The sequence below is a fragment of the Prorops nasuta genome, unplaced genomic scaffold, assembly GCF_024137725.1.
Source record: "Prorops nasuta isolate Cenicafe-Biocafe unplaced genomic scaffold, Cenicafe_Pnas_1.2 PNAS00002, whole genome shotgun sequence".
NCBI lineage: Eukaryota > Metazoa > Arthropoda > Insecta > Hymenoptera > Bethylidae > Prorops > Prorops nasuta.
In genome coordinates this window covers 4,799,922-4,826,076 of record NW_027116799.1, presented here as the reverse complement: position 1 = coordinate 4,826,076, position 26,155 = coordinate 4,799,922, and the positions used below count along the sequence as shown (strand labels likewise).

At 40.8% G+C, this 26,155-nt stretch overlaps 2 protein-coding genes and 1 long non-coding RNA gene across 9 annotated transcripts; 1 reads left to right on the top strand and 2 right to left on the bottom strand.

Moving 5' to 3' along the window:
* The first annotated feature begins 757 nt into the window (after positions 1 to 757).
* LOC136779652 (uncharacterized) lies at positions 758 to 1,940 on the top strand. Its single transcript, XR_010823621.1, has 3 exons — positions 758 to 871; positions 951 to 1,053; positions 1,846 to 1,940. It is a non-coding gene; the product is annotated as an uncharacterized lncRNA (long non-coding RNA).
* On the bottom strand, positions 865 to 16,812 carry nab (NGFI-A-binding protein homolog). 7 transcript variants are annotated; one of them, XM_066737293.1, is made up of 11 exons: positions 15,814 to 16,812; positions 4,507 to 4,608; positions 4,257 to 4,394; positions 3,856 to 4,166; positions 3,569 to 3,778; positions 3,255 to 3,505; positions 2,870 to 2,963; positions 1,818 to 1,885; positions 1,608 to 1,719; positions 1,095 to 1,151; positions 865 to 1,032 (listed from the first exon to the last, which is right to left on the bottom strand). In XM_066737293.1, the coding sequence occupies exons 1-11, from the start codon at positions 16,061 to 16,063 to the stop codon at positions 925 to 927; spliced, it is 1,701 nt and encodes a 566-aa protein (XP_066593390.1). In that variant the 5' UTR covers positions 16,064 to 16,812; the 3' UTR covers positions 865 to 924. The 7 variants fall into 7 exon arrangements, 5 of the variants coding, with proteins under 5 accessions (XP_066593390.1, XP_066593399.1, XP_066593421.1 ...); XM_066737302.1 differs by having other exon boundaries at positions 1,818 to 1,882; XM_066737324.1 differs by lacking the exon at positions 15,814 to 16,812 and adding an exon at positions 7,498 to 7,595.
* A 2,319-nt stretch (positions 16,813 to 19,131) lies between these two features.
* Girdin (protein girdin) lies at positions 19,132 to 25,896 on the bottom strand. Its single transcript, XM_066730103.1, has 21 exons — positions 25,581 to 25,896; positions 25,420 to 25,508; positions 24,919 to 25,342; positions 24,657 to 24,841; positions 24,501 to 24,582; positions 24,227 to 24,405; positions 24,007 to 24,133; positions 23,805 to 23,931; positions 23,401 to 23,726; positions 23,046 to 23,327; positions 22,856 to 22,962; positions 22,585 to 22,776; positions 22,172 to 22,505; positions 21,820 to 22,107; positions 21,533 to 21,733; positions 21,314 to 21,459; positions 21,125 to 21,217; positions 20,984 to 21,047; positions 20,785 to 20,893; positions 20,591 to 20,700; positions 19,132 to 20,489 (listed from the first exon to the last, which is right to left on the bottom strand). The coding sequence occupies exons 1-21, from the start codon at positions 25,629 to 25,631 to the stop codon at positions 20,223 to 20,225; spliced, it is 3,783 nt and encodes a 1,260-aa protein (XP_066586200.1). The 5' UTR covers positions 25,632 to 25,896; the 3' UTR covers positions 19,132 to 20,222.
* Positions 25,897 to 26,155: the final 259 nt, after the last annotated feature.

Sequence of the window (26,155 nt, the reverse complement as noted above, 5' to 3'; positions counted from 1 at the left end):
TCGTTTATTAACTGCGAGTACTAAAACTCTACAATGTATGTCACGTAAAATATAGGTTTTCAGTACTGGCAGTACATAAACGAACGCAGCTCCAGTAAACACAGTTGGTAAGTTATCCCCCCCCCCCATCACCCCCTACATTAAGAAAATATAAAGCTAATCAAATGATGCTATTTTACGTGTAGGATTGCTTCCTGAAATTGGAATGTTATTTACTGTTTGGTTTTTATAGGTCCATTCCGAATTACATATAAGCGCGCATAAAACGTTTAAATTCTGTGTTAAACGTAACGTAAACTATACATTACATGCGCTTCATGTCGAATTCAAATTGCAGCCTATGCAGAAAATCAAGTTAATCAATCAGCAGTTACCATTTTAAATTCAACAAGCAATCCAGCACGAGAAAAAGAATCGTCTGATTTCAATTTAAAATAGAAGAGCTACCTTCCCCAATTACTTCGTTCATTATCGCTTGCAGGACTATAAGTGTTCAAATGTTCCAAACTAATTAGAGAATTTTTTTTATATTTACAACTTCCATACGTCATATACATTGTATTATATATACATATATATTGTTTGTGTAAAGTATATTTTAATTTAGATTATTTATTTATCAGTTGTGAATACCAAAAAGTTCCTACATTAAAATGGACGAACATTCATTTAAGGTTACACTAAAACTAGATAACAAGCAAACGTACAATCTACTATTTCTTTCATCTTTTCTTCATCATAATGATTTAACAAACGATGAAATCGTTAACAATGTTTAAAATGCTGCTTGGTAGAATGGCGGTACTGACACTAGTAGTATAAAAATGGTAATGGCAACGCGAGTGATAAAAATATTAAAAATAAATGTGTGGTAATGTTGTTAATCATATAAAGATGATCGTATGTTAATTGTTTATAGTAATATCACAGCGTAGATTTTTCATCTGCAGGTTCTTCTTTTATTGGATGACTACATTCCATTAATGCAGGATTTGCGACGGCAATTATGTTATCCCCTCGAGAAGCTATAACCTAAATACACTGCTCGATTAAGTATATTATTAACGATTTTTTATATTTAATTGGCATCTTACCTTTAAATTGAAATCATTTTCTTTATCTGTATTATCGGCATCCGCTTCGTTAATGTCCTAAAATTAGTTACAGTTTAGCTTTAATCAATATAAATTTGCCCTAAACCGAAATAATTACTCAGCTAACAAGAAGAATCCTTATGAAGTTACATTTTATGAGGTAAAAAATTAGTTGTTTTCAAACTCTTATTGTATCGAAAAGCGTCTATTCACTCCATGCGGTTGAATACAAATCTAATGAAATGCGAATGTATAGTAGTGCACGTGCATACTATCAGCGCTACATACAGCCATATTTCATCATTTTAAGTGGACTTTTTCGTATATGTATACAGTGTTACACAATCTTACTTTATTGTGTTTGCGTTCAAAAGCACGGAGCGAATAGAATTCTTAAAGAGTTCAAGAGAATATACTTCTTTTGTTTCATAAAATGCGTTCCACAAGTGTTCTTAAAGAATTCTTCATGATGGCTTAGTATATATAGTTTCTGTAACTCTTTAATATATTTACATGGATAGATGAAGATTCTTCATTAGAGAAAGAAAACTGACTGTCCGAATCGCTAATTTCCTCAATATTTGTACTAAACATTCCGTTGTTATTCTTCTTGCCCCAAACTGGACTGAAACAGTGCAAATCTTTTGTTATCAGCGTGTACGTCGGTCAAACACTATCAAAAAAAAAAATCTCGTTTTCTGCAGAAAATTTTGAAAAAATCACCTCGATGATCTGTGTCTTCTGATCGTAGAATTGATGTCCGTGCCGGAACAGCGAAGATCCAACTCCTCCTGGAACAATATACTGCTAGAAACGGCACAGCCAAGTTTTGTTCAAGCAAACAGCGTGCGATATGAAGAAAACAGGATTTGTTGGAATACCAGGAATCAAGCATAGTAAAATCCAAGCAGGTTGCAAAAAGCTTCGACGGTCAAAAATACCCAAACAATCATGCAGGAAACAAATTACCCACCTGATAGCCTGTATACCTATACGAAAAGCTGTAATAAATAAAACTGCAATCAAAGCATCATAATCATAATTCAATAAGATAATGCGATTTGAGAATAATTTTGAATCTGTGACATAGAAACTTGTTGAAAAATAGCTAATAGTGTATCGACAATTGTAATCTGAAGACTCGGCAGAGCCTCGGCCCTCGCTTCAAGTGGTAAAAGTAAGCTGCGCGTGAGCGGGATACTGAGTATATTTATCTCGATATTATATTTTTTTTTATAAATGCTTGTCATCTAGATGCGACTATGTCCTTTGATTGAATTTTTTAATGAAACGTACAAGCATCTATTCATGCTGAAGCAAAAGTCAGGTTCATTAGAAATCAATCGTCTGTAGCAAAAGCGAAAGTCGTTCAAAGTTTAAACCGGGAGATTCCTGCGAAGAATCTCAAAGGATGCAAAGGTCATCGATATTTTGTTTGGCGTGCATAGAGACTCGTACGGTAAGAAAAAAGTTTAAGCGAGCGTGCAAGCACATTAAAGTTGTTTTTGCATAGATGGTTTTTTGCCGATGAAGATGGCAAAAAAGAATTTGAAGATTCCCACACACAGAGCCGTGCAGGTAGATGACGCGATGGCTATACTTGACCTTTTCCGTCCGTTTTCATTTGCGCGTTTGTTTTGCCAGCAGGCTGTTAATGTGTGCCGAGGAGAATATGTTACGTGCTGGGCTAGAACAGTTAGTTAACGGCCATGCTAGGGCAGCAGGGCAGGGTCAGGGCTTGCGCGGATTTAGTTTTTCGCTCGACATGAGCTAACCTGCGTCGCGTCCTCGCTCTCACCCTCCATCTCGAATTTTTGCCTCTTCAATTCGGAATCGTCTCCGTTCTCCCGTGTCCTCGACATTGACAAACTGGAATCAAAACAAACGCATCGACCGTTTATACAAAAACACTCGACAAAAACTCCCCTGTCGTGTATAACCACCAGACAAAAAAGTTCCTAAAATTATTTACATTATGAGTCAATATCGTCTATATGCATAAGTACTATTTGCGCAAGAATAAGAAATTGTTATCGTACCCACGAGCGTCGTGGACCAGAAAAAACTTTATTGCTATTTCGAATTAACTTGCAGTTTGTTTGTTTTGTTTTTATTTTCTTAATAACAACTCGCGTGTTGCTTTCGCGCAACGATACTCACTACTGATTCTTTGAATAGTGACAACCAGAGTCTCTGACAACACGTCTGGCCAGAGGAAACAATTCATCTCTTCGCGTAAGCAGTGCCGGTACGAATCTGCATATTTGAGCTGCTGCCTCGTTAACGGAAACCTCGTGCAGCGTCAGCGGTTTTTCTGGTTTCCTCTTGCAGTCGAATCTACCGTAAATCGCGGCATACTTCCTGATCTCCTCCATTCTGCGCGGGTCGCTATCAGGCATGGCCATAACCAACTGGAATATCGTCCAATTAACAAATGCAATAATTAACGGCTGCTCTGTGGATGACGAAATTACCTCCAAATTTTTGCAGATCTTTTTCTTAACGTTATGAGGCTTCGGGTCGAGCGGCCGAAGGGTCGCTGCGAGTTTCTCGGCAGCATCGGTCAGTCTTTGTATTTGGGACTGGAGCAGAGTTGGCGCTGGCTGAGTGGGGCTAGGAGGGGCGCCCCCACCGCTCGGACTGGGAGTTGTGCCGCTGCCACAGGAAGATTCGCACGTTCCTACCTAAAAATCATCCTCGTCATTAGGCACAGGAATCGTTATGGACAAATTGGGAAAGGCAGCCGCGAGATGTATCCTACCTGTAAAACACCAGGACTATGAGAAGCTGCGTAAGGCAAGGATGTATTGGGACTGGGACTCTGTCTGAAAGTAGTGGAAGCTGCGGGTGCAGCTCCGGTGGTTACTGGCGCTATTGGACTGGCGCTTCTGTAGGGTAATGAGGTGAGCGATATGTGCGAGGAGATGTAAGAAGCAGGCGTCGGAGTTTGCGGAGTAGTTGTGAAACCTTGCGGCGTTTGCACCTGGGGTCTCGGACTCACGCAGGGGAATCCCACGTTCGGCGTGCTTTTGCACGGGGCAGAATTTGGCACGACGGGAGCTTGAAACAACGCTGGAAAAAGAAATTCTCCAATTTGTATCTTTCTTCGATATTTTCATCGCTCGAGAAAAATCTATTTTACTATTTTATGCAATCACGTACAGGGATTCGTAAGCCATTCCTGCAGAGCTTTTTGAAGTCTTCTCACGTGAAGCGGCTTGCTCGCCATACCAACCAATGCCATAATTTCCAGAAATTCTTCCTCGCCCGCGTCGCATAACTGTTGAACGTCGTCGCCACCTGTATACGATAATGCAGCAATGTAAAAACTCTGATTAATTATTAATATTATACAGATTGGTTATAGATCGAGCTCGCAGTCTCGAAGAATCCACATGGAAATCGAATTTACCCATTTCCAGGAGAGTGTCGTAATAGCCCAGTAGGGAAGCGCGCTGCATCACCCTGTAGAGTTGAAGCTCCGCCTCGTTCTGAGGCACCGAGGTTTGTACCACTGAAAAACGGGGAAAACTTTCAGAGTGTTTTATGTACAAGCGGCGAAAAAGTTGCAGCGAATGATTGTAGTCAATTACTAATAGCCTCCGTTGAGTACTACTTATATTGACGGAACTGAAAAATACGAAGATCACTTTGGGACCTAACCATCCTTGGTAATTAATTACTTGGTAATTAGACAGCTTGTCAGATAAAGGAGCCGTTTATATTCTGCGCGTGTATGAGGCGTAAATTGGACCGGTCGTCGAATTCCATCACGTTCACAAGTGTACACACATACGCAGAGTCCTATGCGAGACCACTAACCGACAAAACTCGGCGTTTTTCTCCATCGGAGCCTGTACTCCGCCAACCTTTACGGCTATATTAATACACTAATCTTAATTATATCAAAAATCCATGGAAAAACTAAGGGATTTTCTCTGATTGCCAACGTGTTCCACCTATATAGCGAAAGTTCTTGCTCCTATATCTCATCGCGAATAAACACTCGACAGCTATAAATAAAAATGAAATCGAATACCGATTCTCTAGCAGCTGTCGATGCTTACGCGAAAAGATGTTTTATTGGCGAAATAATTGGGAATCGACGAATAGCGGCGAGTGTTTTACGCGTGCGCTGTTTAATTTCTTATATGGTGGCCACGATATAAGGTAGAAATAATTATAAGGAGCGCAATGAGAAGAAAGTAAACGAATGCTCTGCTCGGTCAAGGAGGAGGAGGAGGGAGGTGGGTTGGGAAAAAGATGTCGCATAAAATGTCGATAAAAATGAAATATGGACGGCGTATATATAATTTCAGGAGTAAGGAGTAGAATTCTTGAGGTGGCTAGGCAGGCATCCCTCGTCGTTTCTTCGTGCTTCTTCTTCCCTGCGAGGAGCGGGCAGTCGGGCAAAGAGAGACGCGGACGAGCCGGACGAAGCGGACGAGGCGCGGGAGCGAGCAAGAGAGCAAAGCGATCAGGGTGTCCGACTAGTTTCTTGCAAATTTCGAGGAACTGCGAGAAAAAGCGGCGTGCACACACGTACCGCGTTTAAATTAATACAGGCCGTTGCGTCGTCCTGGAGGGAGGTGCTTCTTCCCCCACTCGGCCCCACTTGAGGCTGTGGTGGGAGCCACACTGGCCTACCGAAGAGGGGGACGCTGTAGGAAGAAGCGTCGAAGGGGAGGGGGTACGGTGCCCCTCCTTGGGCCCCTGGCTCGCACCAGAGGGTTGAAAAAACTGGCCGACGGCTCTTATTGCAAAGCGGGGCCCTCGCCGGCCGCTCTCACGCTTATACTCGGCTGCCGTCCTCAGCGTGGACAAAGCTCATCGCCGCGACGCGCTACGCCAACTCCTCGCGACCATTTTTCTTGCACTACATTTTTACCCCACTTCTCAGTTCTCCTATATCTGCTTCTTCATCCAAATTCCAATGGTCCCAAGCTATCGATCCTTAACCTCCAATTAACCCCGAAATTAGATTTCTTCCCTTTTTTCGAATCACACACAAACACACACACACACACATTAGTAAAAAATAAGATCCAGGTACTGAGAAGAAGCGAAGAGTCACCATCGGCAGAAAGGATGGGGAGCGCGCGTTCCACATTTCACAATTTTTGTCCCGTCTGGCCGTTCGATGAGAGCCAATTTTATTGGATAGGACGATTTCACTAAGTTTCTCCGTTCGGTCGATGCACTCGCTGGAGCCGCTGGCATCTTCATCTCTTACATTATACACTTATGGTATACATATGTGTACATATAGGTATATGTAGCCATTGCTTGTGTGTGTGTGTGTGTCATCAAAAACAGTAGTCCTTGAAACTTTTCTGGCAACCTCTGTTGGACAATAATGAATCGCCACTGCGAGTTTAAGTTTTCTTGTAGAAGGAAATAGAAAGTTAATACGAAACATTTTTTTTAACCATTTGCTACCTCCTAATGTAGATTCAATTATCCTTAAACGTTTCATAAAATTAGGAGAGGAATTGACGAAACTGTTGATTTTATGGAGGAACAAATTGTTATCGCGCGAAGGAAATAAATGGAGTAGAAGAGTAATATAATGTTGGCGAGCTGGTGATTTGATTGAATCGCGTGTTTAACCTGAGAACGGTGCGCTGGACAAGACGAGCATCAATCGCGTATCCGAATCCTCGACGGTCCAATCGATCAATCACTCGTTCCTGTTTCTTCGGAACGGTACAAACTTGCAACACTGTTGTACTGCTGTAACGTCTGAGAAACTTCCCTTAAAGGAGCGCTCACGTGGTCCAGGTTTCAAGCAGCAATCCACCCAGCTTTTTCTACCCTTTTATGCAACGTCTGCCCTTGTTTCGTCACTTTTCACTCGTTTTGCTCGCTTGTATCTCAATCCCTGATTCGACCAACGCTCCTCAAACCAAAAGAACAAAAAACAGTCTCTCATAAATCTGCAATAATTCTGAATTTTATTGCTGAAAATGTCTCGTCGATCGAGCGACGACCAATTAGATTCACCCAATTTATGCAGCTGATCCTTATTCAACGTTCAACCCACTTCCCGATACTGATCTCTCCTTCAATCCGGAATTGAGCTATAGCTACTGGAAACCATCGACGTTAAAACGTTCGAAAAACGAGTTGGTCAAATTGCCACCCTCGTCGATTAGCGTCCAGGAATTGTTATAATTATGAAGAAATCTTGAATTTCGACTAAAGTGCTAATAAACTTGCACGTTCTGTGGGCTCTTTCTAAAGTGTTATTGCAAGAGTGGAAACGGGAGAAGAGGCTCGAAATTATGAGGTATGAGTGGCAGTGTGGGTTTTGAGGTTAACGCGAGAGAGACGAGTAACTTTCGCGTTGATGGGTAAACTTTGGTAGGTTGGCATTACGTTGGATTTTAGTTAGGGGATATACCTGATGATCAGTTTGCGTCCGGCTAGGTTGGTATTTGCATAACGACTGTTTTAGCCGCAGGGTGACTGTTTTTGTTTCGCGCGCACATGCGAGCCCACGTCCCACGACGTCTGCCCAATGCCCAGTGTGCTGGTCGGTCCACGTCCACCGTCCACCGCGTCCACGTAGAGACGTTCTGTTGCGCGGGCTGCGTCGTGTTAGTCGTGTAGTGTCGTGTCGTGTCGCGTAGCGGCGTGGCGTGCCGCGCGCGGCACGCATCGGGGACTCTCCGTAGAAAAAGCCGATCTTGCTCGCGTTCCCTGGGAACACGGCAGAGGGAGACAGAGCGCTGGCAGGGCCATCATCGCCACCCGGGTCCCCCATGCAACTCTGCTCCACGTTTTCAGAGGAAAAAACGTCCAAGGACCGTGCGCACAAGTCGCTTTCCAAAGAAGCCCGCGTCACCGGTCTCCCGCCACGGAGGAATTTCCCCCACTCTTTCTCGAATTCCCTCCCTTCCCCCTGAAAATTATTTTACCCCCCAATATTATGAATTTTCGTACTAAACCGAGAGAAAAAGCATTTAGCATAAAAACAGATAATTCGTTATTATATTTCGTTATTATTGCATATATAAGAAGCGGGGAGGTGAGTGGCATATAGTGGTAGTATTCTAGAGCGGAAAGGAAACTTTAACCAGGACATCATTAGGCCTATGGGAGAAGACTGGTCTTGAGTTTTTCGCGCTGGAAAAAGGGAGCGGAGTGCTTTCCGAGGAAAGAGACTCGGCGATCTCCCGGCGCGAAGGAATTTCGAGCTCTCTCGTTTGCGGAATTAAAGAGCCTCGTCAGTCCAGCGATCGCGCGGGTAATCAGAATCGACCGGTACGGCTTATGGCGCGTTTCTTAGCACGGAAAAAGTTAGGTTAAGCAACCGAACGACTCTCCGCATTGGTTCTGCGCGCCTCTTTTTAAGACCTCTTACCTTTCGCTCTCTCCTCTCTCTCTCTCTCTCTCTCTCTCTCTCTCTCTCTCCCTCTCTCCCTCCCTCCCTCTCGCGCTCTTTTCGTTCCGCAAAACAAATGCATCCGTATGACAAGAATGGCGCCACACGTTAATAATATACGATTCAGTTTGCGCGATGAATTATTAATTTTATTACGCCTCTATACATTATTCATCTACTTTGGCAAAATATAGCCAATAGCTGGTCGTCAAAATTGTTGTCCCACAGTTTTCTCTTTTTGCGAGGATCGCCTGGTATAATCGGTTTGGATTACAATGAGCTCTACGCGCATTCGTGTAATGAGTCAGCTACAGTGTAGGAGGGATAGAGGAGGAAGAAAAGACAAGTTGGTAGAAAAAGCGACAACCTGCCGTTTCGAATACAATACATGATCAAATTAACTCCACTCGAGTTCCGCCGTCACATTGCCGCCACATAAGCCCCCACGATAACCCGTAGCTGTTTTTTGCCCCGTCTCAACATCATCGCAGGTCAGAAACTCTTTTCGTGCAGAATTCAGGGTACGTTCCAGCAAGGAATTCCAAGTATGGTACCAAGCTACTTTTGCCAAAGCTGCTCCTCTCTCGCTGACGCGATTCTTATACCGTTTATGCCCGATGTGCCCGATAAATCGTACCGATGGTCCAGGCTCTTCGGTTACGTCACGAACGAGCAAGAAATCCCTAGATCCAAAAGAAAACTACCAAGGAAAACCCTCCATACGCGGAGAAGCATCGACCTCGTACATTTCATTGTTATCAAAGGCCAATGAAAAACCGAGTCTTCCTCGTTACTATCACAATTGAATGTTGGAAGTGTAAAATCTAGGGAAAATTGGATCGGTCAGTTGTGATTGGGTACGCTGCGTAGGATTATATGCTGCGTCCTGTGTTACAGGTTATGTTGTGTCGCATAGATCGGCGTTGAGCAAAGTGGGGGCGTTTGAGGAAGAGAGAGTGGTGGACGGAAAGAACTAGAAAGAACAAAGTAGATAAGAAAAGGAGGGAGGTTGAAGACGTAGAGGAGGAGGAAGAGGAAGAGGAGGAGGTGGGGAAAGAGCGAGTGGTATACGTTCTTTGTCCGCGATACTTCACGGAGAAGCGGGCGCTCCCATCCAGTGGCAAAAACGAGTCTAGTTTCTTAGGAGCGCCCGTTCGCGCGGCGGCGGCGGTTAGTATTTCGCTTTTTGCCGGCATTGTAATCAAGGAAGGGTTAGGTGAGTTTTTGCTCCCTTCCTCTCCCACCGTGCGGACAAAACACCGGGCAGATGGACTGAGTCGCCCCACCTCCCACCACTCTTTCCCCTCGCACTCGCCAAACCAACCCTAGACCCTAGACTCCTCCGCGTCAGTCAGTCTCCTACACTTTTTACCCCCTCCCACCAGGAAAAAACTCGCCAGTAACATCATTCAACCCTCTCGACGAATCGTCCCTCGGCCGAACAACTTTTCCATTTTCCCAGAAAGAAGACAGAAAGGAAACGTTGCCCGTTGGATTCTCGTCAGCGATTTTACGAGCGGGGAAAACCACTCGATTGTCACTTACTAAATAAATTAATATGACGCTGTATACTTTAATACACATGGATTATCACCGATCCGGAACGAGCGGTGATCGAGTTGAATTATACGAATCGTTAATACTCGATGAGTCTTAGCTAAAACGGTGGACAATTTGATTTATAAAGCTCGATGGCAAACTTTTTCTCTCGTTCGATGGAAACGAAAGAACGAATGGGAATTGATTTTGCGGGTAAGCGATGGAGTTTTGCTAAAAAAGGGATAGTTTAAGGGTAACGCTGTGGGATGATTAAAATGGGACGGGAGGGGGCCGTAAGCCCGTGCCGCTGAAAAATTGTCATTCGTGACCGCCGAGACTCGAGACTCGAACGAGACTTTTTACTTCATTTTATTACCGCCTATTTCTTCGTTCATCAGCTTTCCGTCCAGTAACTTTAGTTTTCTTTTTTTTTTCTTTTTTAACACGGCCAACCTCTAGAATTCTTTCCCAGAATCTGCTGCGTGACCATTTTTTACCGTCCGACTGCTATGGACATACTTTCGATTAAGATATAAAAGAAAACATTTATAGTCATCTCGGTATGACTGGAATGGTAAACAATTTTTCAAAGAAAAATCATTTTATATATATATATATATATATATATATATATCAATTCCCATCAAACGTTATTAACGATTTTCTCGTATAGCAAGAAAAAACAAACAAAATGCAGCGGTAACGGTAACTTCCGCGGAAGGGTGATGGAATCTTACGGAGGGAGAAGGGGGTATTAATATGGTAAGTTGGTAGAAAATAGGACGGTGAGGCCAAGCGGTACGATCGAGAGTCGTTCGATTGGTGAACGGAGCTGTAGGGCAGGGTGCTCACCCCTAAATTTGAGGTACGGCCCAGATACCTAACCCTCGGGGTAGGGACCAACCCCTACCTTCTTTGGGCTCTCATTGGAAATTCTGTCCCAGCCCCTAATCGTCCCCGAAAAAATGGTCGCTCCTGAAAACTTATGCCATGTGGAAATCCGCCATTCAAAATGAAAATCTGGAGGGGACGTCGGGTCGTTGAATTTGCAAAAGTACCGATTCCTGTATCCCCCCTACCGTTATTCCACCTTACTGAAACAAAGCGACGAAGAAAGGGTAGATAGAGAGAGAGAGAGAGAGAGAGAACAAGAGGGGGGAGAAGGAAGAATTTCAAACGGTACAGAGAGGTGAGAAGCTCGTTTTTTTAAGTTTAACGGCGGTGATTTGCATTATTAAACGAGCAGATGTGGCAGCGATACTTCTTGCGAAAGACTGACAATCGATTATTTTTTCTCAGATGAGTCCCGCATCGTTGATCAATAATCGCACGTACAATACGTTAATTATCTTCGTAATCGGAAATTATCAGCGAGTTTATAATTACACGCTTACATACGTCGTATATCGGTTTTCAACGTTTGTTCTACCTCGTTCGGCTTCGCTTTTCCACGGAATTGAGCATAATAAAAGCAAAACAGTCCTGTCTACTAAAAATACCGGTCTCATTGCCGTGTGAATCCCTCCGGCGACGGATCGCGCAGCATCGTTTCATTGTCCTACGGAAAATGTTCTATTATCAGAAAGCTTCTACTCCATTTTACTCTCGTATAAAATTCATTTGTCCAGGGTTCGTTTTGTCTCTCGTTCGAAATAAGAAAAATTATTATATATATACATACCTACCATTTTAATTATTCACACGAATCTTTTATATGCATATATATATATATATATATATACATATATATAATATCACGTTGAAGACGCTTGTTTCAATAAAATTCCAAGTACCGAGAGTCACAAAACCATACGTTCCTTTATCGGATCCATGAAATTCTTATCATCGACCGTCTGAGCATTTCGGTTCAAACGAAGCAAGTCCACGATTATATTGCAATTAAGAGATCTTGGGAAGATATAGATTTACATATTGAGAATGTGCGAAAAACAAGTTTCCCACCAGCGTTCCTCGAATAAATGAGTTGTTTTTTTTGCTGCGTTTGGCGCCTTTTTGAGAATGAATGGAAGGGGGTTAACCATTAGACTACCGAAACTTTTTTCTCCATGAAAAAGTCTGGCACCTGCCAAGCAAAGTCGCTCGCCTGTGTTACGATCCGTCAATAATTATACATCCTTTACATATTTACAAGCTTATTCTGTAGGACTAAACTAAAGCAAATGACTTTTCTACGATAAATCGTCACGACTTAATAATTTTCACGAGATACAATCTCGATGGTTTCGCGTGATTGGTAATTGGACGAAGGAAGATTGATCGTTCGGAAGGGATGTTTGTCGTGATGTAATATTGGTAAAAGGTTGCAAAAAGTTTGGTGGTGAAGAATTAGGGGGAGGGGATGAAGGGTGGGTGGAGGGAGATAATTTGTAATTAAGGCTAAAGAAGAATCGTGGCATTGGACGTATCGGATGGTGGTAGACACAATGGTGCTTTCCGGAGCATCGAACTCGAATCTGGCGCAGGATAGAATGCCAAGAAGAGCGTTCTCGGAGTGGCCTAAGAAAAAGTCTCTCTCATCGCGGGATTCCCGGGCGAGCTGGATCGATAAAAAAGTGAAAAAAGGTCTTTCGGGGTCGGGCAAAAAACTCTGAGAAAAGAGGAGCCGGTGATGAAAGAGTGCAGGAGGGAGAGAGAGGGAATCCTTCGGTGTGTCTTTGTTTTTTTGGTAGCTGGACTTTTTTGGGCAGCTCTCGGCCAAGTGATGATATGCATATGCAGGGTGCGGAAGGGATGGGATGAGAAAGGGGTACGAGAGTCTAGGGGTGAGCGAAAGGGAGAGCGTGGTCCTGGCGAGTCCCCCCACCTCTTCCCTCCTCCAGGGAATCACCCGGTAGCCCTGGGGTGGCAGGTGAGGCGCGGGCGCCTCGACGCATCGCACCGCGGGATTATCGCTTAGAACAAAAAACTTGACAAGAAAATGGGCCTCACCCCCCTTTCCACAGGACCCAAGCACCACGATAGCCTTCTAATTTATTCGCGAGACCGATCCTGTGGGAACCTGCCCTTATTCAAATAGTCATGATCGCGTGTGAGAAATTCCAAAAAAACTCTCTCTTCTCCAGTGGTATATATATATACGAGTTACGACGAGTCTAGCTTGACTGTAGGCCGGAACGCTGAATACAGGCTTCCTCGTTAGAACAGGGAAAAAAAGCTACAATGAAAATACAAATCTCTACGCGCGAGCGAATATCCTCCAGTAGGGGCTTTCATGCGGAATAAACAATAAACAAAACTGGATAATACATCCAATAAAATTTCTGTTTGGTCGACTCTAAAATTATTGCCAGAGGTACACACACACACACGTAAGGTTTGCACTGGCAAGATTTTGCAGTTGAAAAACTTCCAAGGCAATCCTTCGGCAAAGTGGTTTTTTTACGAGTGTAAGAAATTCTGCTAAAACGTTTGCATTTCCAATATCGAATTTCTTGCGTGTGCTCGGGGCGAGAAAGAACTGAATTGAGAAAGGAGTTCTCGCTAAAGCTGTCTCGACTGTTGAAGAAATCGCGTGGTGCGCGCGCTATGGAGGGGGAGGGAGGGGAAGGGGGAGTTCGTCAGTTTCTTAGGAGCTGGCAACGAATTTCTTTTTTCAAAGAGTTCCTTCCACACATATTCATATAGAGCCCTTTGCTGGTCGTTCGAATTAGGTGCTATTCGAGTGCAGCCACCCACCCTATAGAGATCTCTGTTCGGATTACATTGAGAGTGGCTTTTAATTCATTGTTGGAACGTCTCCGGAACGTCCCACGTGGACGTGGCTAGCGCTCCAAAGCGTCCACTGTGTACACACCAGAGGAATCAACGGGAGAACTAGAAATAGGTAAGACAGGCAGCTGCCCATCTGCATACCTATTCATCCTCGTTCACCAATCAAACCGGTTATCTTCCTAATCATCCCACCACTTTGACCTTCGACCTTTACTACTATTATTCCCACCACGTTTCCTTCTAAAAACCCCAAAATTCGTTTGAACAGTGCTCTTCCCTCTCGTTCGCCAATCCTCGAATATTCCACGATATATATCATATATACTATTCATTCTAATTAAAATTTCAATTTTTACCTCTAATTCACCAAAGTTAATTAGATATTTTATAATTATATAAGTAACTGTGTGTGCTCGGGTTATCTGGATGGCGAAGAAAAAATTTTGAAATGGTCGAAATCGAAATCCTTGGCTATTGCTGGAGTTATTAGCGAAGTCGTAGAATTCGGGAAGAGATAAACAAAAAAGAAACGTATATATACAGGGATAGAGAGAGAGAGAGAGAGAGTAGCTGGGAGCTAGTAAGCCGCCGTAAAGGCGTCGTTGAGCGGGGCAATCGATTTCCACATTTTCTGTCGAAGGGTAGTGGTGTGCCATGACGAGGGGAAGAGTGGGGGAGGGGGGGGGGGGGGGAGAAAAAAAAGGGGGCGAGAATCGGCAGCGCGATATCCTCCGCTCTCTCACTTGCAATTTGGACTTTCGCAGAATTGTGTCGGGGCAAAACCGCGCGAGCGATGTGGTTTTTTGCTGGAAGGTTTGGCCTGTGGTGGTGGGCAGCGGCAACTCGTATGGCGGAGGGAGGGTGGGTGCGGGGACGGGGGCTCTCTAGCCGTTGGATGTTCGGTGGGATCGCAAGAAACCGGCAAAAAGCTATCTCGCAATAGTTGCGCACCGACAGCGGAAGAAAAAGCTAGTTTTTGCTCGGCGTCCGCTTTTTGCCACGAATGAGTCATCCTGTTTCACGGATAGACAAAGCCCGGACCGTCCGAGGGTATCGCTGTGCAGCGAGCTTTCCTCCTTGCTTAACGATCTTCGCCAACAGAAATATATCGCTCGATACTCTTTCTACCCCACCCATCCCACTCTATATTCTCTCTTTTTCTCTATCCTATATACATATATGCTACTCTTTTTTAGTATTCATACCGCACTATACGTACTCTTATAAATTCTACTCTCTCTCTCTCTCTCTCTCTCTCTCTCTGTCTCTCACGTCTCTCTTCGGTCATTCTTAATCTCACGCTCATCGACAAAAACTTCATCATCGCTTTTTGCATCGCTCAACGAACAATCTTTTTCCACGTAAAAAAATCAACGCTTATTCTCGCTCGTTCACTCTCCCATTACGCGATCCACGCCAATACAAACCACTGTAAATGAAAAACTATATTCAAGTGTACTGTATAAGAGTCGAGTTTCCCGCCGCGATGAAGATTAAAGAGCGTTCGGCAAAGCTTTGTAAGATAGAGAGATAATATCTAAATTTATTTCTGTAAGCGAGATGAAAACGGGAAGCCGTGCGCTATTCGATTCTTCGAAGTGAGTCATCCAGTTTTACGACGGAGACGTAAAACAGTTTCAACAGTCTCTCTCTCTCTCTCTCTCTCTCTTCTGATTTGTTCTTTGCCAGCAGAGATTGCTCAACGAATCCAACGCCTTTTGGCAATACCTCGTTTTTAAGTCTCATTGGATACTCTTATGCAAACACCTGTTTATGCCGCCGCAGTTTGGAAAGAACCAATGTAAAACAATGGGAAGGATTTTTTTCGTCCTCGGGGGACAAAACTGCAGCGATTGCTGTTCTCTGGATCGGTGATCCGTCAATAAAGGGTTTGGGAATAGATCGCGGGAAGAGTGTAGGATCGAGAGTTTAATTGGAAAAGTGACGAGAGGAGGAGCAAGGGGGAGAGGGGGGCGGTATGAGTAGTATAGAATGAAAATAGCGCGTCCTCCGGAGGGGATGATTAATCGAAGAAAAAACGTGCATAGCGGAGAGACTTACGAGTGCCGTTGACGTTTCTGCTGAGTATCCTGGGTAGAGCGGCGGGGGTGACGCCCGGTGGCTGATGGTTGTTGGACGGGCTGGCCACGACGACCACGGCCTGATTGGAGTTGGAGGATGCCGAAGGGGCGCCGGTTGCCGAGGCGCTGCTGATCGGCGCCACAGAAACTGGCGAGGGCGTCGAGACGCCCTGCGTCGTCGCTCCTCCATCCTCCGAGACGCCCGAACCACCGACGACGCGTACCTCCATCGGCGAATCACCCTCCTCGTCCTCCTCCTCCTCCTCCTCCTCCTCCTCCTCTTCTTCTCCGTGCACTCTTAACCTCTAGGCCGGTGGCCGATTCCGACTACGTCGATTCACAGCGTCTACGCGCCGTGATCCTTCCTCGTCCTTCGGAACATCCACCGATCACCACGCGCATCCGCGTCTTCAATTTTCTCACTCTTCTTCCGCTTTCGAACCTCCACTAGAACCCTACGGACGGACCTGCAAATCCTCGTGGGAGTCTCTCATCGAAACGCGTTGATTAAAATGATCGAATATCACGTTACATTAGAAGAACTATACTAGGACTAACACACACGAATGCACCAAACGAGAAATCGACAAACCAGTCTAAATACTAGAAAATATCACACCCTGCAACTTTCCTCTCCCGGTGGATGTGGACTGGAAGGGATTTTTCTTTATTGCTGCCTTTATTAAGTAAGAGTACAAGAGGATGGAACAGCGTTGTCAGTTGCTCGATCCGAAGAGTGTGGAAAAGAATCGAGTGCGAGTTGTTGTGTAGTCGTAACGTGCGAGGGAGCACGTGAGGATCGTGGAGTACGCGCGTGCCGGCCGGCAGTTGGTCGAGGAGGGGAAGGTGAAGAGGGGGGATTGACAAGAGATAAACCTCAATGGTGAAAACTCGCTTAACTTATCACGTGCCCAAAACTTTCACACAACCAAGCATTTCCTCTTTTTTCAAACGTGCAAATGTCAACTACAAATTTATCCCTTCATGCAACAAACGAGTGTTTGAATCCCTCTTATCTCTAGCTTCAACCAACGATAAAAACAAACTTTCATTAACGCGAAATTTCGTGAATTTAATTATCTCCAAGCTCCTCGCTGAACTTTCTTTCTCTCTCTCTCCCTCGCTAGGATGGATAATGATTGATTGAGAAATGGAAGGAAAGAGGGGACAGAGGTAAAAAGAGTGAAAAATTGGTGAAAAGTCGAGAGCGGTAAAGGCGAACGAACGAACCGTTTCGAACGATGGCGCGCTGCACATTGCTGGCTCCTGCTCCTCGTTGTAGCCGTCGGAGGCCGGAGCCGTCGCGGAGGAACGTCCAGCCAGCGTCGCGCCGCCGCGACCGCACCGTTCTATCCTTCTTTCTCTCCCCTCTCATCAGTTCCTTCTCTCAATGTCTATCGCGTTAACCCCCACCATCTCCGCAACGTACGCCTCCTCCCTCTCTGCCGCGGTCCCCACTCCTTCTTTCATCAACCCCCTCCCCAAGCCCCTCTTGCAATTTTTCAATGGTCCCTATACCCCTGACTAGACAAAAAAAGAATTTTCTTTAATAAAATTTCAATCCCTTTCGCGAGCGGGAAACTGAAGAAAGAAAATGCGTTGATGCGGTGAATTTTTATTTGAAAGCGTCGGGGGGGAGGGGGGGGGGCAAAGGAGAAGGGTTAGTATACCATTGAAATTGGACTTTTTAAGTTTTTGCAATAGCAGAGGCGGGGCTAGAGATAGCAAATAGTTCTTCGTCGGGGTCTTTGGCTAGGTGAAAACCGCGGCGTCCTCTCGAGCGCACCCCTCCACAACCCCTATCTGGTACCCCCCTTTCCCCCGGTCGGCACAGGCATATACATATATATATATATATATATACGCTCCACCCTGGCCCGGCTGGCCCTCGGTAGCACTGCAAAAACCGACTCTTCTCTCCGTCTCTTTCTCGTTACACCACCGCTCTTGCTTCTACTGAGGGGAAGGAGGGAGGGAGGCGGGAAGAGTAGCTGGGCCAGAGAGAGAGAGAGAGAGAGAGAGAGAGAGAGAGAGAGAGAGAGAAAAGACCCGTCATAAAAACGCGGCAGCCCTCCCCTCGCTACTATGCAACCTATGTAGGAACGTACGACCTCTTTACCCCACCGACCGACCGTGAAGAGCCGACATTTTTGCAAGTCCTAACCCAGCCCCTCAACTTCCCTGCAAAATTCACATCCTCCACTTTCTCCTCTTCTTCTTATCCTTCCTCATTTTCTCTACGTTCTTCCATTCTTCTTTCACATTTTTTGCTCACCCACATTTAACCCTTCGCCCTCTCACTACCTAAATACCATCACCCCATACGGTTCAAACTTCTTCCCTTTGAAGACTCTTAATTAAGAAAAAACCTTAGTTGATAGCCTAATTACCAATCTACAAAAACTCTTATATTCAAACTATTCGATCTAACTTGGAATTAGGCGTTATTTTAAAGTTTTGACGCAGTACCAGAAAAGCTTTGATAAAAGGATTATAATGTGATATGGAAAAAAACTGCAGGGGATAACGTGATTCTCGAGGATGTTCGAGTGGAGTGGATGAGAAATGTTCGTTAATCAAAATTCTCCTTGACGTGAAAGAAATTTGGCGGCGTCGGCAGTTTTCGTCAGTCTTCATTTCCCAGCCAACATTGGCTTGTCGTTATCTCTTTCTCCATTGCGATCCATTCTTTCCTCGTCAATCCTGTGCACAGTTCTTTCTTCGCTCCATACTCCATCCTCCGATGCTCCTCTATTCTCTCTCTACCCCCTCTTTACCCCTCTATCCTTCTCACGGCCTCTTATTTTTGCCAGCGCCTGCTCTGCCCCCCCCCCCCTTTTCCCAGTTCTATCCACATTCCCTCCACCCCTTTTCCGGAGGTAGGAAAAGAGCAAGAGACTTTTATTTTCGCACGTGGAAAAAGCACGGCGGACAGAGAGGTTTTGCTACCAGGCCGTTACTGCGCACGACTGTTTTTTTGCTGCCAGGATACAGGGGGACCAGTTAGAAGGGAGTTAAGAGAATAGTAGAGAACCGTTGTTTGCTGAAATTTGCATGGAACTGATCCTTTTTTATCAGGCAAACGCTAAAATATACTGCAAAACCACTTTTTTTATTTCACAAGCGCTACCTTCATAAGTTTAACAGCTATTTATTCCTTTTTGCTTCGTCTCTTCAATTTCTCCGTACAGCAGATAACACGTGCTACTGCTCGATTTTAAATTGATTTATCATTTAGACTTTTACACGTATTAAGAGAAATCGATAAATATTGAAATATATGCTAAATCATGTGTCTTTATTTCTATTAGTTAAAAATTACATGATAATGGCAATATAAATACAAAAAATAGATCTGTCGTATCTAATGGCAAGATAATACATCAAAATAATCATTCTTATGCATTTGATGAAATTCAAGAGAAATTTAAATTGTCGCTAGTATTTACGCTTATAGGAAAATTATAATTTTATCGGAAATATTCTTTTCTGATTTTTAAACATTTGTGCCATTTTAAACTTGCAATCAATCGATATTGCAAAACCTGTAATTTACTTTTCTGTAAACATCTTCATTAGATTGTTTGGAACCTTCCATGCATTGTAGCGTCATTAAAGCTCTTATGCTCACTTAATACTAGTAAAAATAACGATCTTCGATTGTAGCGTTCAAGCAATTTAGAATAATTATGCGATCTGTTTATACACTGGTAAACATTATCTATTCTACTCTAATAAGTGGCTCTAAAAAAAACAATATAAGTATCATATTGTATTTAATTCATATAAACGATCGACGCTATAAAAATTCGTGTAAAAATATAAAAACATAAGTACCCTATGATTGTAAAATGCATATTTATGCTATTTATTATAAGCGTTATTTTCTTCATTTTTTTAATTTTTTAATGTACACTATTCTTTAGGAACTCACAAGCGCTCTATGTGTTCAACTAAATTTATCAGCTCGTGGTATAAAACGAGTCATATTCGTATATATTGGTAATTGTATGCACAGAGGTATTACAAAATTTTATGTAAAATATAATTCCGATGAATTATTAAAAACATTTTACATCACATATATATATATATATATATATACATATGTGTATATATCTTAATACCAAGTTTATAAAATAATAATTAAGTTCTTGCTACGTCTCTAGCAATTTCAAATAACCCATGTCCTTCAGTAAAGTGCACTTTAATCCGATTATTGAAACTACACATTAAGACTATTATAGTATTTATAAAATGCAAATCTTTAGTACAAATAATACTTTTATGTGAATTAAAATAAATTTTAGCTTTTTCTGCAATTAACATTTGTAAGAAGCAGAAAAATAAGTCTATGAGTTTAAAAAAGTCTAAATTCTTTTGTTCAGTTTAAACGCAGCCATATTCATACCATACTGGGCTACCTGTTTTTGGTGCCTTTTCAGCTGAGCTATCCAACAACATTTCGTCTGGCTCTACATCTTTCACTGGAGTACTGGTAATATTTTTTGACTCATTAATTACCGCTGACACTTTGTTATAAATCAAAAACGGTCGAGACTCAGTTGGAAGCTCAGCTGTAGAATTAGGATCTATCTGGCTGGTACTTGTATTATCCTCTCTGTCAAGCAAAGAGTCTTCTACCGGCTTATCCGTCTAAATTTGCAATGAAAATAAAAAATTAAATGTAATAAACATCGACAAAGCATATTCATATTGTGCATGCCGTTTTGCTTGAATTTATAAATATTACTTACAATCAAAGAAGCTGGTGCTGCTGATGAATCATCTGTATAGTAAACCGTTCTTCTAGTTCCAGGATGACCAAGAACTAATGGATCTGCTGTCAGGCTTCTTTCAGCACTTTCTATAAAACAAAGGTACCATAGAGTTTTTATCAAGTATTTATTTAATTACACCCTTTTTATAATATGAAAGTGTAAAAATTTACCTGGTAATCTTCGTTCCTCGCAACTTCCGTCAGAATCATTTGTACCTGATTCTGATTCATAAGTTTTAGCCTCGGATTGCCTAGAATCCTCTGTCCATGAACGTCGGTTCTGCGTTAAAAATTAAAAAAAAAAAATATATTGGTAATACAAAAGTTTATTGCTTACGATGAAATGACAAAATAAGCTTTTTTAGTTAACCTTGTTTAGAAGTTCCGATCCAGCATTCTTCACTTTTTTCACTAATCTTGCTCCAAACCCTGGTCTGTTAAAATAATATTGTACAATATTAATAACAATGTAAATTTTTGACAATTCAAAATAATTTGTGCAAGTACTTACTTCTTCATGCTACAGCTTTCTAATTTTCTATAGTGTTCCATAATTTTTTCCTCCAATTTTTCCTTTTGTCTATACAAGTGATTCATTTTATCTCTACATTTAAGAATTATAATTCATATGAGAGTTTGTTCTAACAATTAAGCATATTTATTTACTTTCCAATAAAAGGTATTAAATAATCATACTTACGTATACATTTTTTCTTCCATGTGATAGTGCTCTTTATCTTCAAGACAATGAGACAAAAGTTCATGATACTGACTCAATAATAGGGTAATATGCTCCATTAAAGAGCGCCTATCGTTATCCAATCCAGAATTTATTTGTAATAACATCTAAAATTTATAAAAAGACCAGTAAATATATACAAAGTTTAATACCAACTTTTATAAAATGTTCAGAATCTACCTCACATCGTTGATTTAATTTACTAATTTGCAACTCTAAATTTGAACATCTTTCATCCTTAGTACTAAGCTCTCCTTGCATTTCCGTTTGTTTCAAACTCAGTCGATGCACTTCCACCTTATTTTTTCTATATTCTTCTTGCAAATGTTTGTACTCAAGTTTAACCTTTTCTGTTGCAGTATACAAATTTCTAAAGTCTTCCTGTTGTTATATGAAAAAACAAATTTATTAACTTTTTATTCCTGAAGTTTTTGTTGTAAATATTATAACTTCAATAGATTGAATACCTTTAATCTAGAATGCTCCCCTCGTAAATTAGTTAAACTTTCTGCATTAAGAACTAAGGTATCTCTTTCCTTCTGTAATTGATTAGTTTTTTCTTCAAGTCGCTCAACAGTTTCGAGTAAAGCACGCTTCTCGTTTTTCGCATCTCTCAAACCTGATCGAAGGTTGTCTCTTTCTACAGCCATACGTTCATATTCATTGGTCAATTGCTCATGCAATGATTGTAATGTATCTTGATCTTTAAGCAGTTCTGTATGAATACGTTGTTGTACTCCTCGTTCTTTCAATAACTAAAAATTACAAACAAAAATTAATTAAAAATAGTAGAATAGTTCAACAGTCTTTAAAACATACTTCTTCTTTTTCTGCAACTAATTGAGAGTTTGCTAGCTGTAAAGCGGTGTGCTGAGCTGCTAAAGATGTGCTTTGTGATTCTAAAGTTGTTATATATACTTGAAGCTTTGCATTTTCTGATAAAAGATTTTCTAGCATTGTTTGTGAAGTTGCTAATTTTTGTTGCAAATGATCTTGTTCTTTCTTTAATGAATTGAGCTCTTCTAATGTGCGCATTACGCCAGCATTTTGGTAGGAATCATCGGAAGCTGAATCCAATACAACTGTATTGCATGGAATTTCCTTCATTATCATTTTCTTCACGTGAACGATGACCTCAGGAATTTGTGCGATTCTAGATTTAAAAGATGATTAGTTGTTAAGTAGTTTCATTGACAAAGTATTTTTATAAAATATATTAAGTAACAACGTGCCTTTCAATGATATTTTCTAATGGCAATGACAGTAACATATTATCACTAAATCCAAGTTTTTCCAACACAGAACATAATTGTTGTGTGTTCAATTTTTCAGCAACTAAATTTGACTGAAGGGTCTCTAAAGTTTCACGATCAATAGCAGCTCGAGAGTCCAACTCCTTACTAGATCTTTCAATCTCTTGCAATCTGTCAAAAAAGAAAATTCATTACAAACACTCATGATATAAAAATTTTAACAAAATGATTATATAGCGAGTCTATGTACCTAGTTATTTGGCTAACAGAATTGTTAACTTCTTGTGTTAGCTGTTGCACTTTACGTTCCAAAGCCTCAATCGTATCAGCTGATTTGTCCAAAGCAACATCTTTTTCCTAATACAAAATTATTATAAAATAATATCTCCTTAAAACATGTTTTTATTGTTTATATATATATATATATTTTAATTCCGCACCTCGATTGTCTCTTTAAATCGATGAATATCACGTTGTGCTGCTTCCTTCTCTTTCTCCAAGGCAAGAATTTTAGATTCATAACCGAGACATTTTCCTTTAATTTCCATTACAGAGGCTTCTACCAGTTTTAAATCTTCAATTTTATGATTTGCATTTTCTAAAGAGCGTTCTAAATCATCAGCTCGTCGTTGAGCACTTTCCAGTAAGCATTGTATACGCTGCTGCTCCTTTGTTGTATCGTCGAAACTTTTTTCTAACTCTATCACTTTTGAATGGTGAGTCTAAATAAATTTTGTTCCATTAAAAACTAATTCGACACAATTATTTATTTCACCTGGACTCAAAGTAACTTACTTGATACTCCTGCTCAAACGAGGTCCGTTGAATTTTCAAAGTATTTTGTAATTTCTTGTTTTCTTCGAGCGCTTGCTTGCATACTATTTCAAGATCAGAATTTTGTTGAGAGAGACGTTTATTATTTTCATTTAGAGATTCTACTTTAAGTGACAGCTTTTTCTTATCTTTTTCTAGCTCTAAAACGCGAGATGAATTTTCATGGAATGAATTTTCTTTTAATGATTCTATTATGGTAAGTAATCGTCGGTTTTCCAACTCTAATTTTAATGCCCTAGTCTGAGCATTATTTGTCAATTGTTCTGATAATCTATTATCCTCTGATGCTAAAACAGTAAGATTTAACTTGATTTTGCTACAAAAGAAAGACATGCATAGATTTATATTTAATAAACTAATAGTACCTGGCTCTTCTGTATCACTAATAGATCCTGCCAATGCGGCTTCACTCGCGGCAGCTTTACTCAGTTTTTGTAACTTAAGATTTTCTTCCATCAATTCTTGATATTTATCCTTATCAGCAGCATGTTCCTAAAAATAATTTTTACCATTTTAAATAAATACACGTTCTCATAAGATTCAACATTTTAATTTAAAATGATTTACCAGTTGCATATCATTTAATCGCTGTTTATACTTCAAAATTTCATTTTCCAATTCCAAAACCTTGTCTGCTCTTCTTCTTGAAGAATTTAACTGTTCTTCAAGCATTTCTCTGGTTTCCATTAATACTCTAAAATAACATTTGTTTCTCAGTGGCAATTATTTGAATTTTAAATAATTAACTTAATTTTTAGATTGTATAATAACTAAAACAATCTCATACCTGTTATCTTCTCGTAATTCTTCAATTCTAGTTTTATAAAATTCTATATCTGTGAGTTTTTCTCTGTATCGAGCTACTTCCATTTCTAATCGATCAGCTCTATCTGCTCTCTCAATAACTGCATCCAATTCATCTCTATAAGATTTTGCAGTGCGAGCTTCATGCATCAGTTCTTGGTTCTACAATAATTTGAAGAATATAGTTAGAAGATAAATTCATTATACTAGAACAATATGACTCCCAAAAGTAACTTTGTTTTTAATGAAAAACTTACCTCCTGCTTCAATTTGGTAACCAAGGTTTTATTATGTTCAAGTTCCTCTTTGCATTCAAGTAAGGCTTCTGTTTTTTCTTCTCTATAATTAATAATATATAATATAAAACTTGCTGATCAAACTATTTTGTTTAAAATCAAAAAAATTATACATACAACTCTTGTCTTTGTTTCCTAACTTTTGACTTCCAATCTGCCAATTCCACAGCATAATGATGATTATCTTCTCTTTCAGACTTAGAGATAGGATGAAATTGTGGGATTTTACCCATATCATTGACTTCTGTGCTGGAAGAATCATTCCTGTCTACAATTTCATTTATAGCCGTACCTCTCCATTTCTAATGGGAAAGAATTCAGTGTAACTCAACATATGTACATTTTAAAACATTAGAAAAAATTTATAAATAGAACATACTTCACGGTACAGGTCTCTTTCTTGAATTAAATTTTTTATATGAGTAAACACACAGCCCATATTCACATTATCCATTGAATCTTGAGTCACAATAATGTCCTGTTGATCTGTAACTTGTTTGATACAGTCGACAATTGCAAGCTGAGTATCCACATTTAATGTTTTGATCTTGGTAATAAACTTTTCTTTATTTGGACATTGTACAGCACAGCCAAGTAATAGCAATAATAATAATTTCATGTCTGCAATGTGAGACTCTGGCTCCTTTCCTAAATTAGCAATATCTGGTAGTTTTAAAACTAAATGGCCTAATTCTTCTTCGTAAAATTGTTTCATGTTTTTCACTAGATTTTCTAAGTTTTTTGTTCTAATAACTGAACTTCCTCCAGAAGGTACAATACCATTGTGCAAAGGTTCAGGGTCACTAAAAAGCAAAAATATTTAATATAAAATATTTAAGTTGAAATATTACTGAAAATTAATTTTTAATGTCTCACTAACATTTGTAAAAAAACATTGTACAACAAAACTCCATCAACCAGGTCTTCATAGCTAGTCAACATATCAGGATCTTCAATACAACTGATGAACTATAACAATACAAATAACTTTTATAGAATATAATTAACACATAAGTGGTCTTATAATCGTGATTGATTTACCCAAGTCACCAAAGGTCCTGATAAAAGGTTATCAATTTCTACAGATGACATTTTATGCACGATTTATACTTTAATAATAGCAGAGATGATAATAGTATAAGCTGCAATCTGCACTTTTCATCTCCAAACTTTGGAAGACTGAAACCATCTAAAATTATAAACTAAAATATATTAGTTAATTTTTCTAAAAATAATCCATAATGATTGAAGTCACTATTATGGTTTTTTAAATTGACGATTCAAGCCAATAATTAAAACAATTTTTACACAATTTAAGGCGTCATTATCCAAAACATAACCTTTATACGTTTATAAATACTTCTAAAGGAAAACACACATCTATAGTTCTCTTATTAACCGTTAGACAGCAGTGCTGTGCTTATGTATCGGTTATCGGTATGTCTTTTTACTCAGCCATTTCCAGGATCACCCCCCCCCCCCCCGAATAAAATTAGCACAGAATAATAATATATAGAAAATGAATAATTTAATTAGTAAAGGAATTACGGAGTTAAGGTAACTGAAAGGCTGGCTTATCAATTTGATACTGTATACTGTAAACATTTCTTTGATAG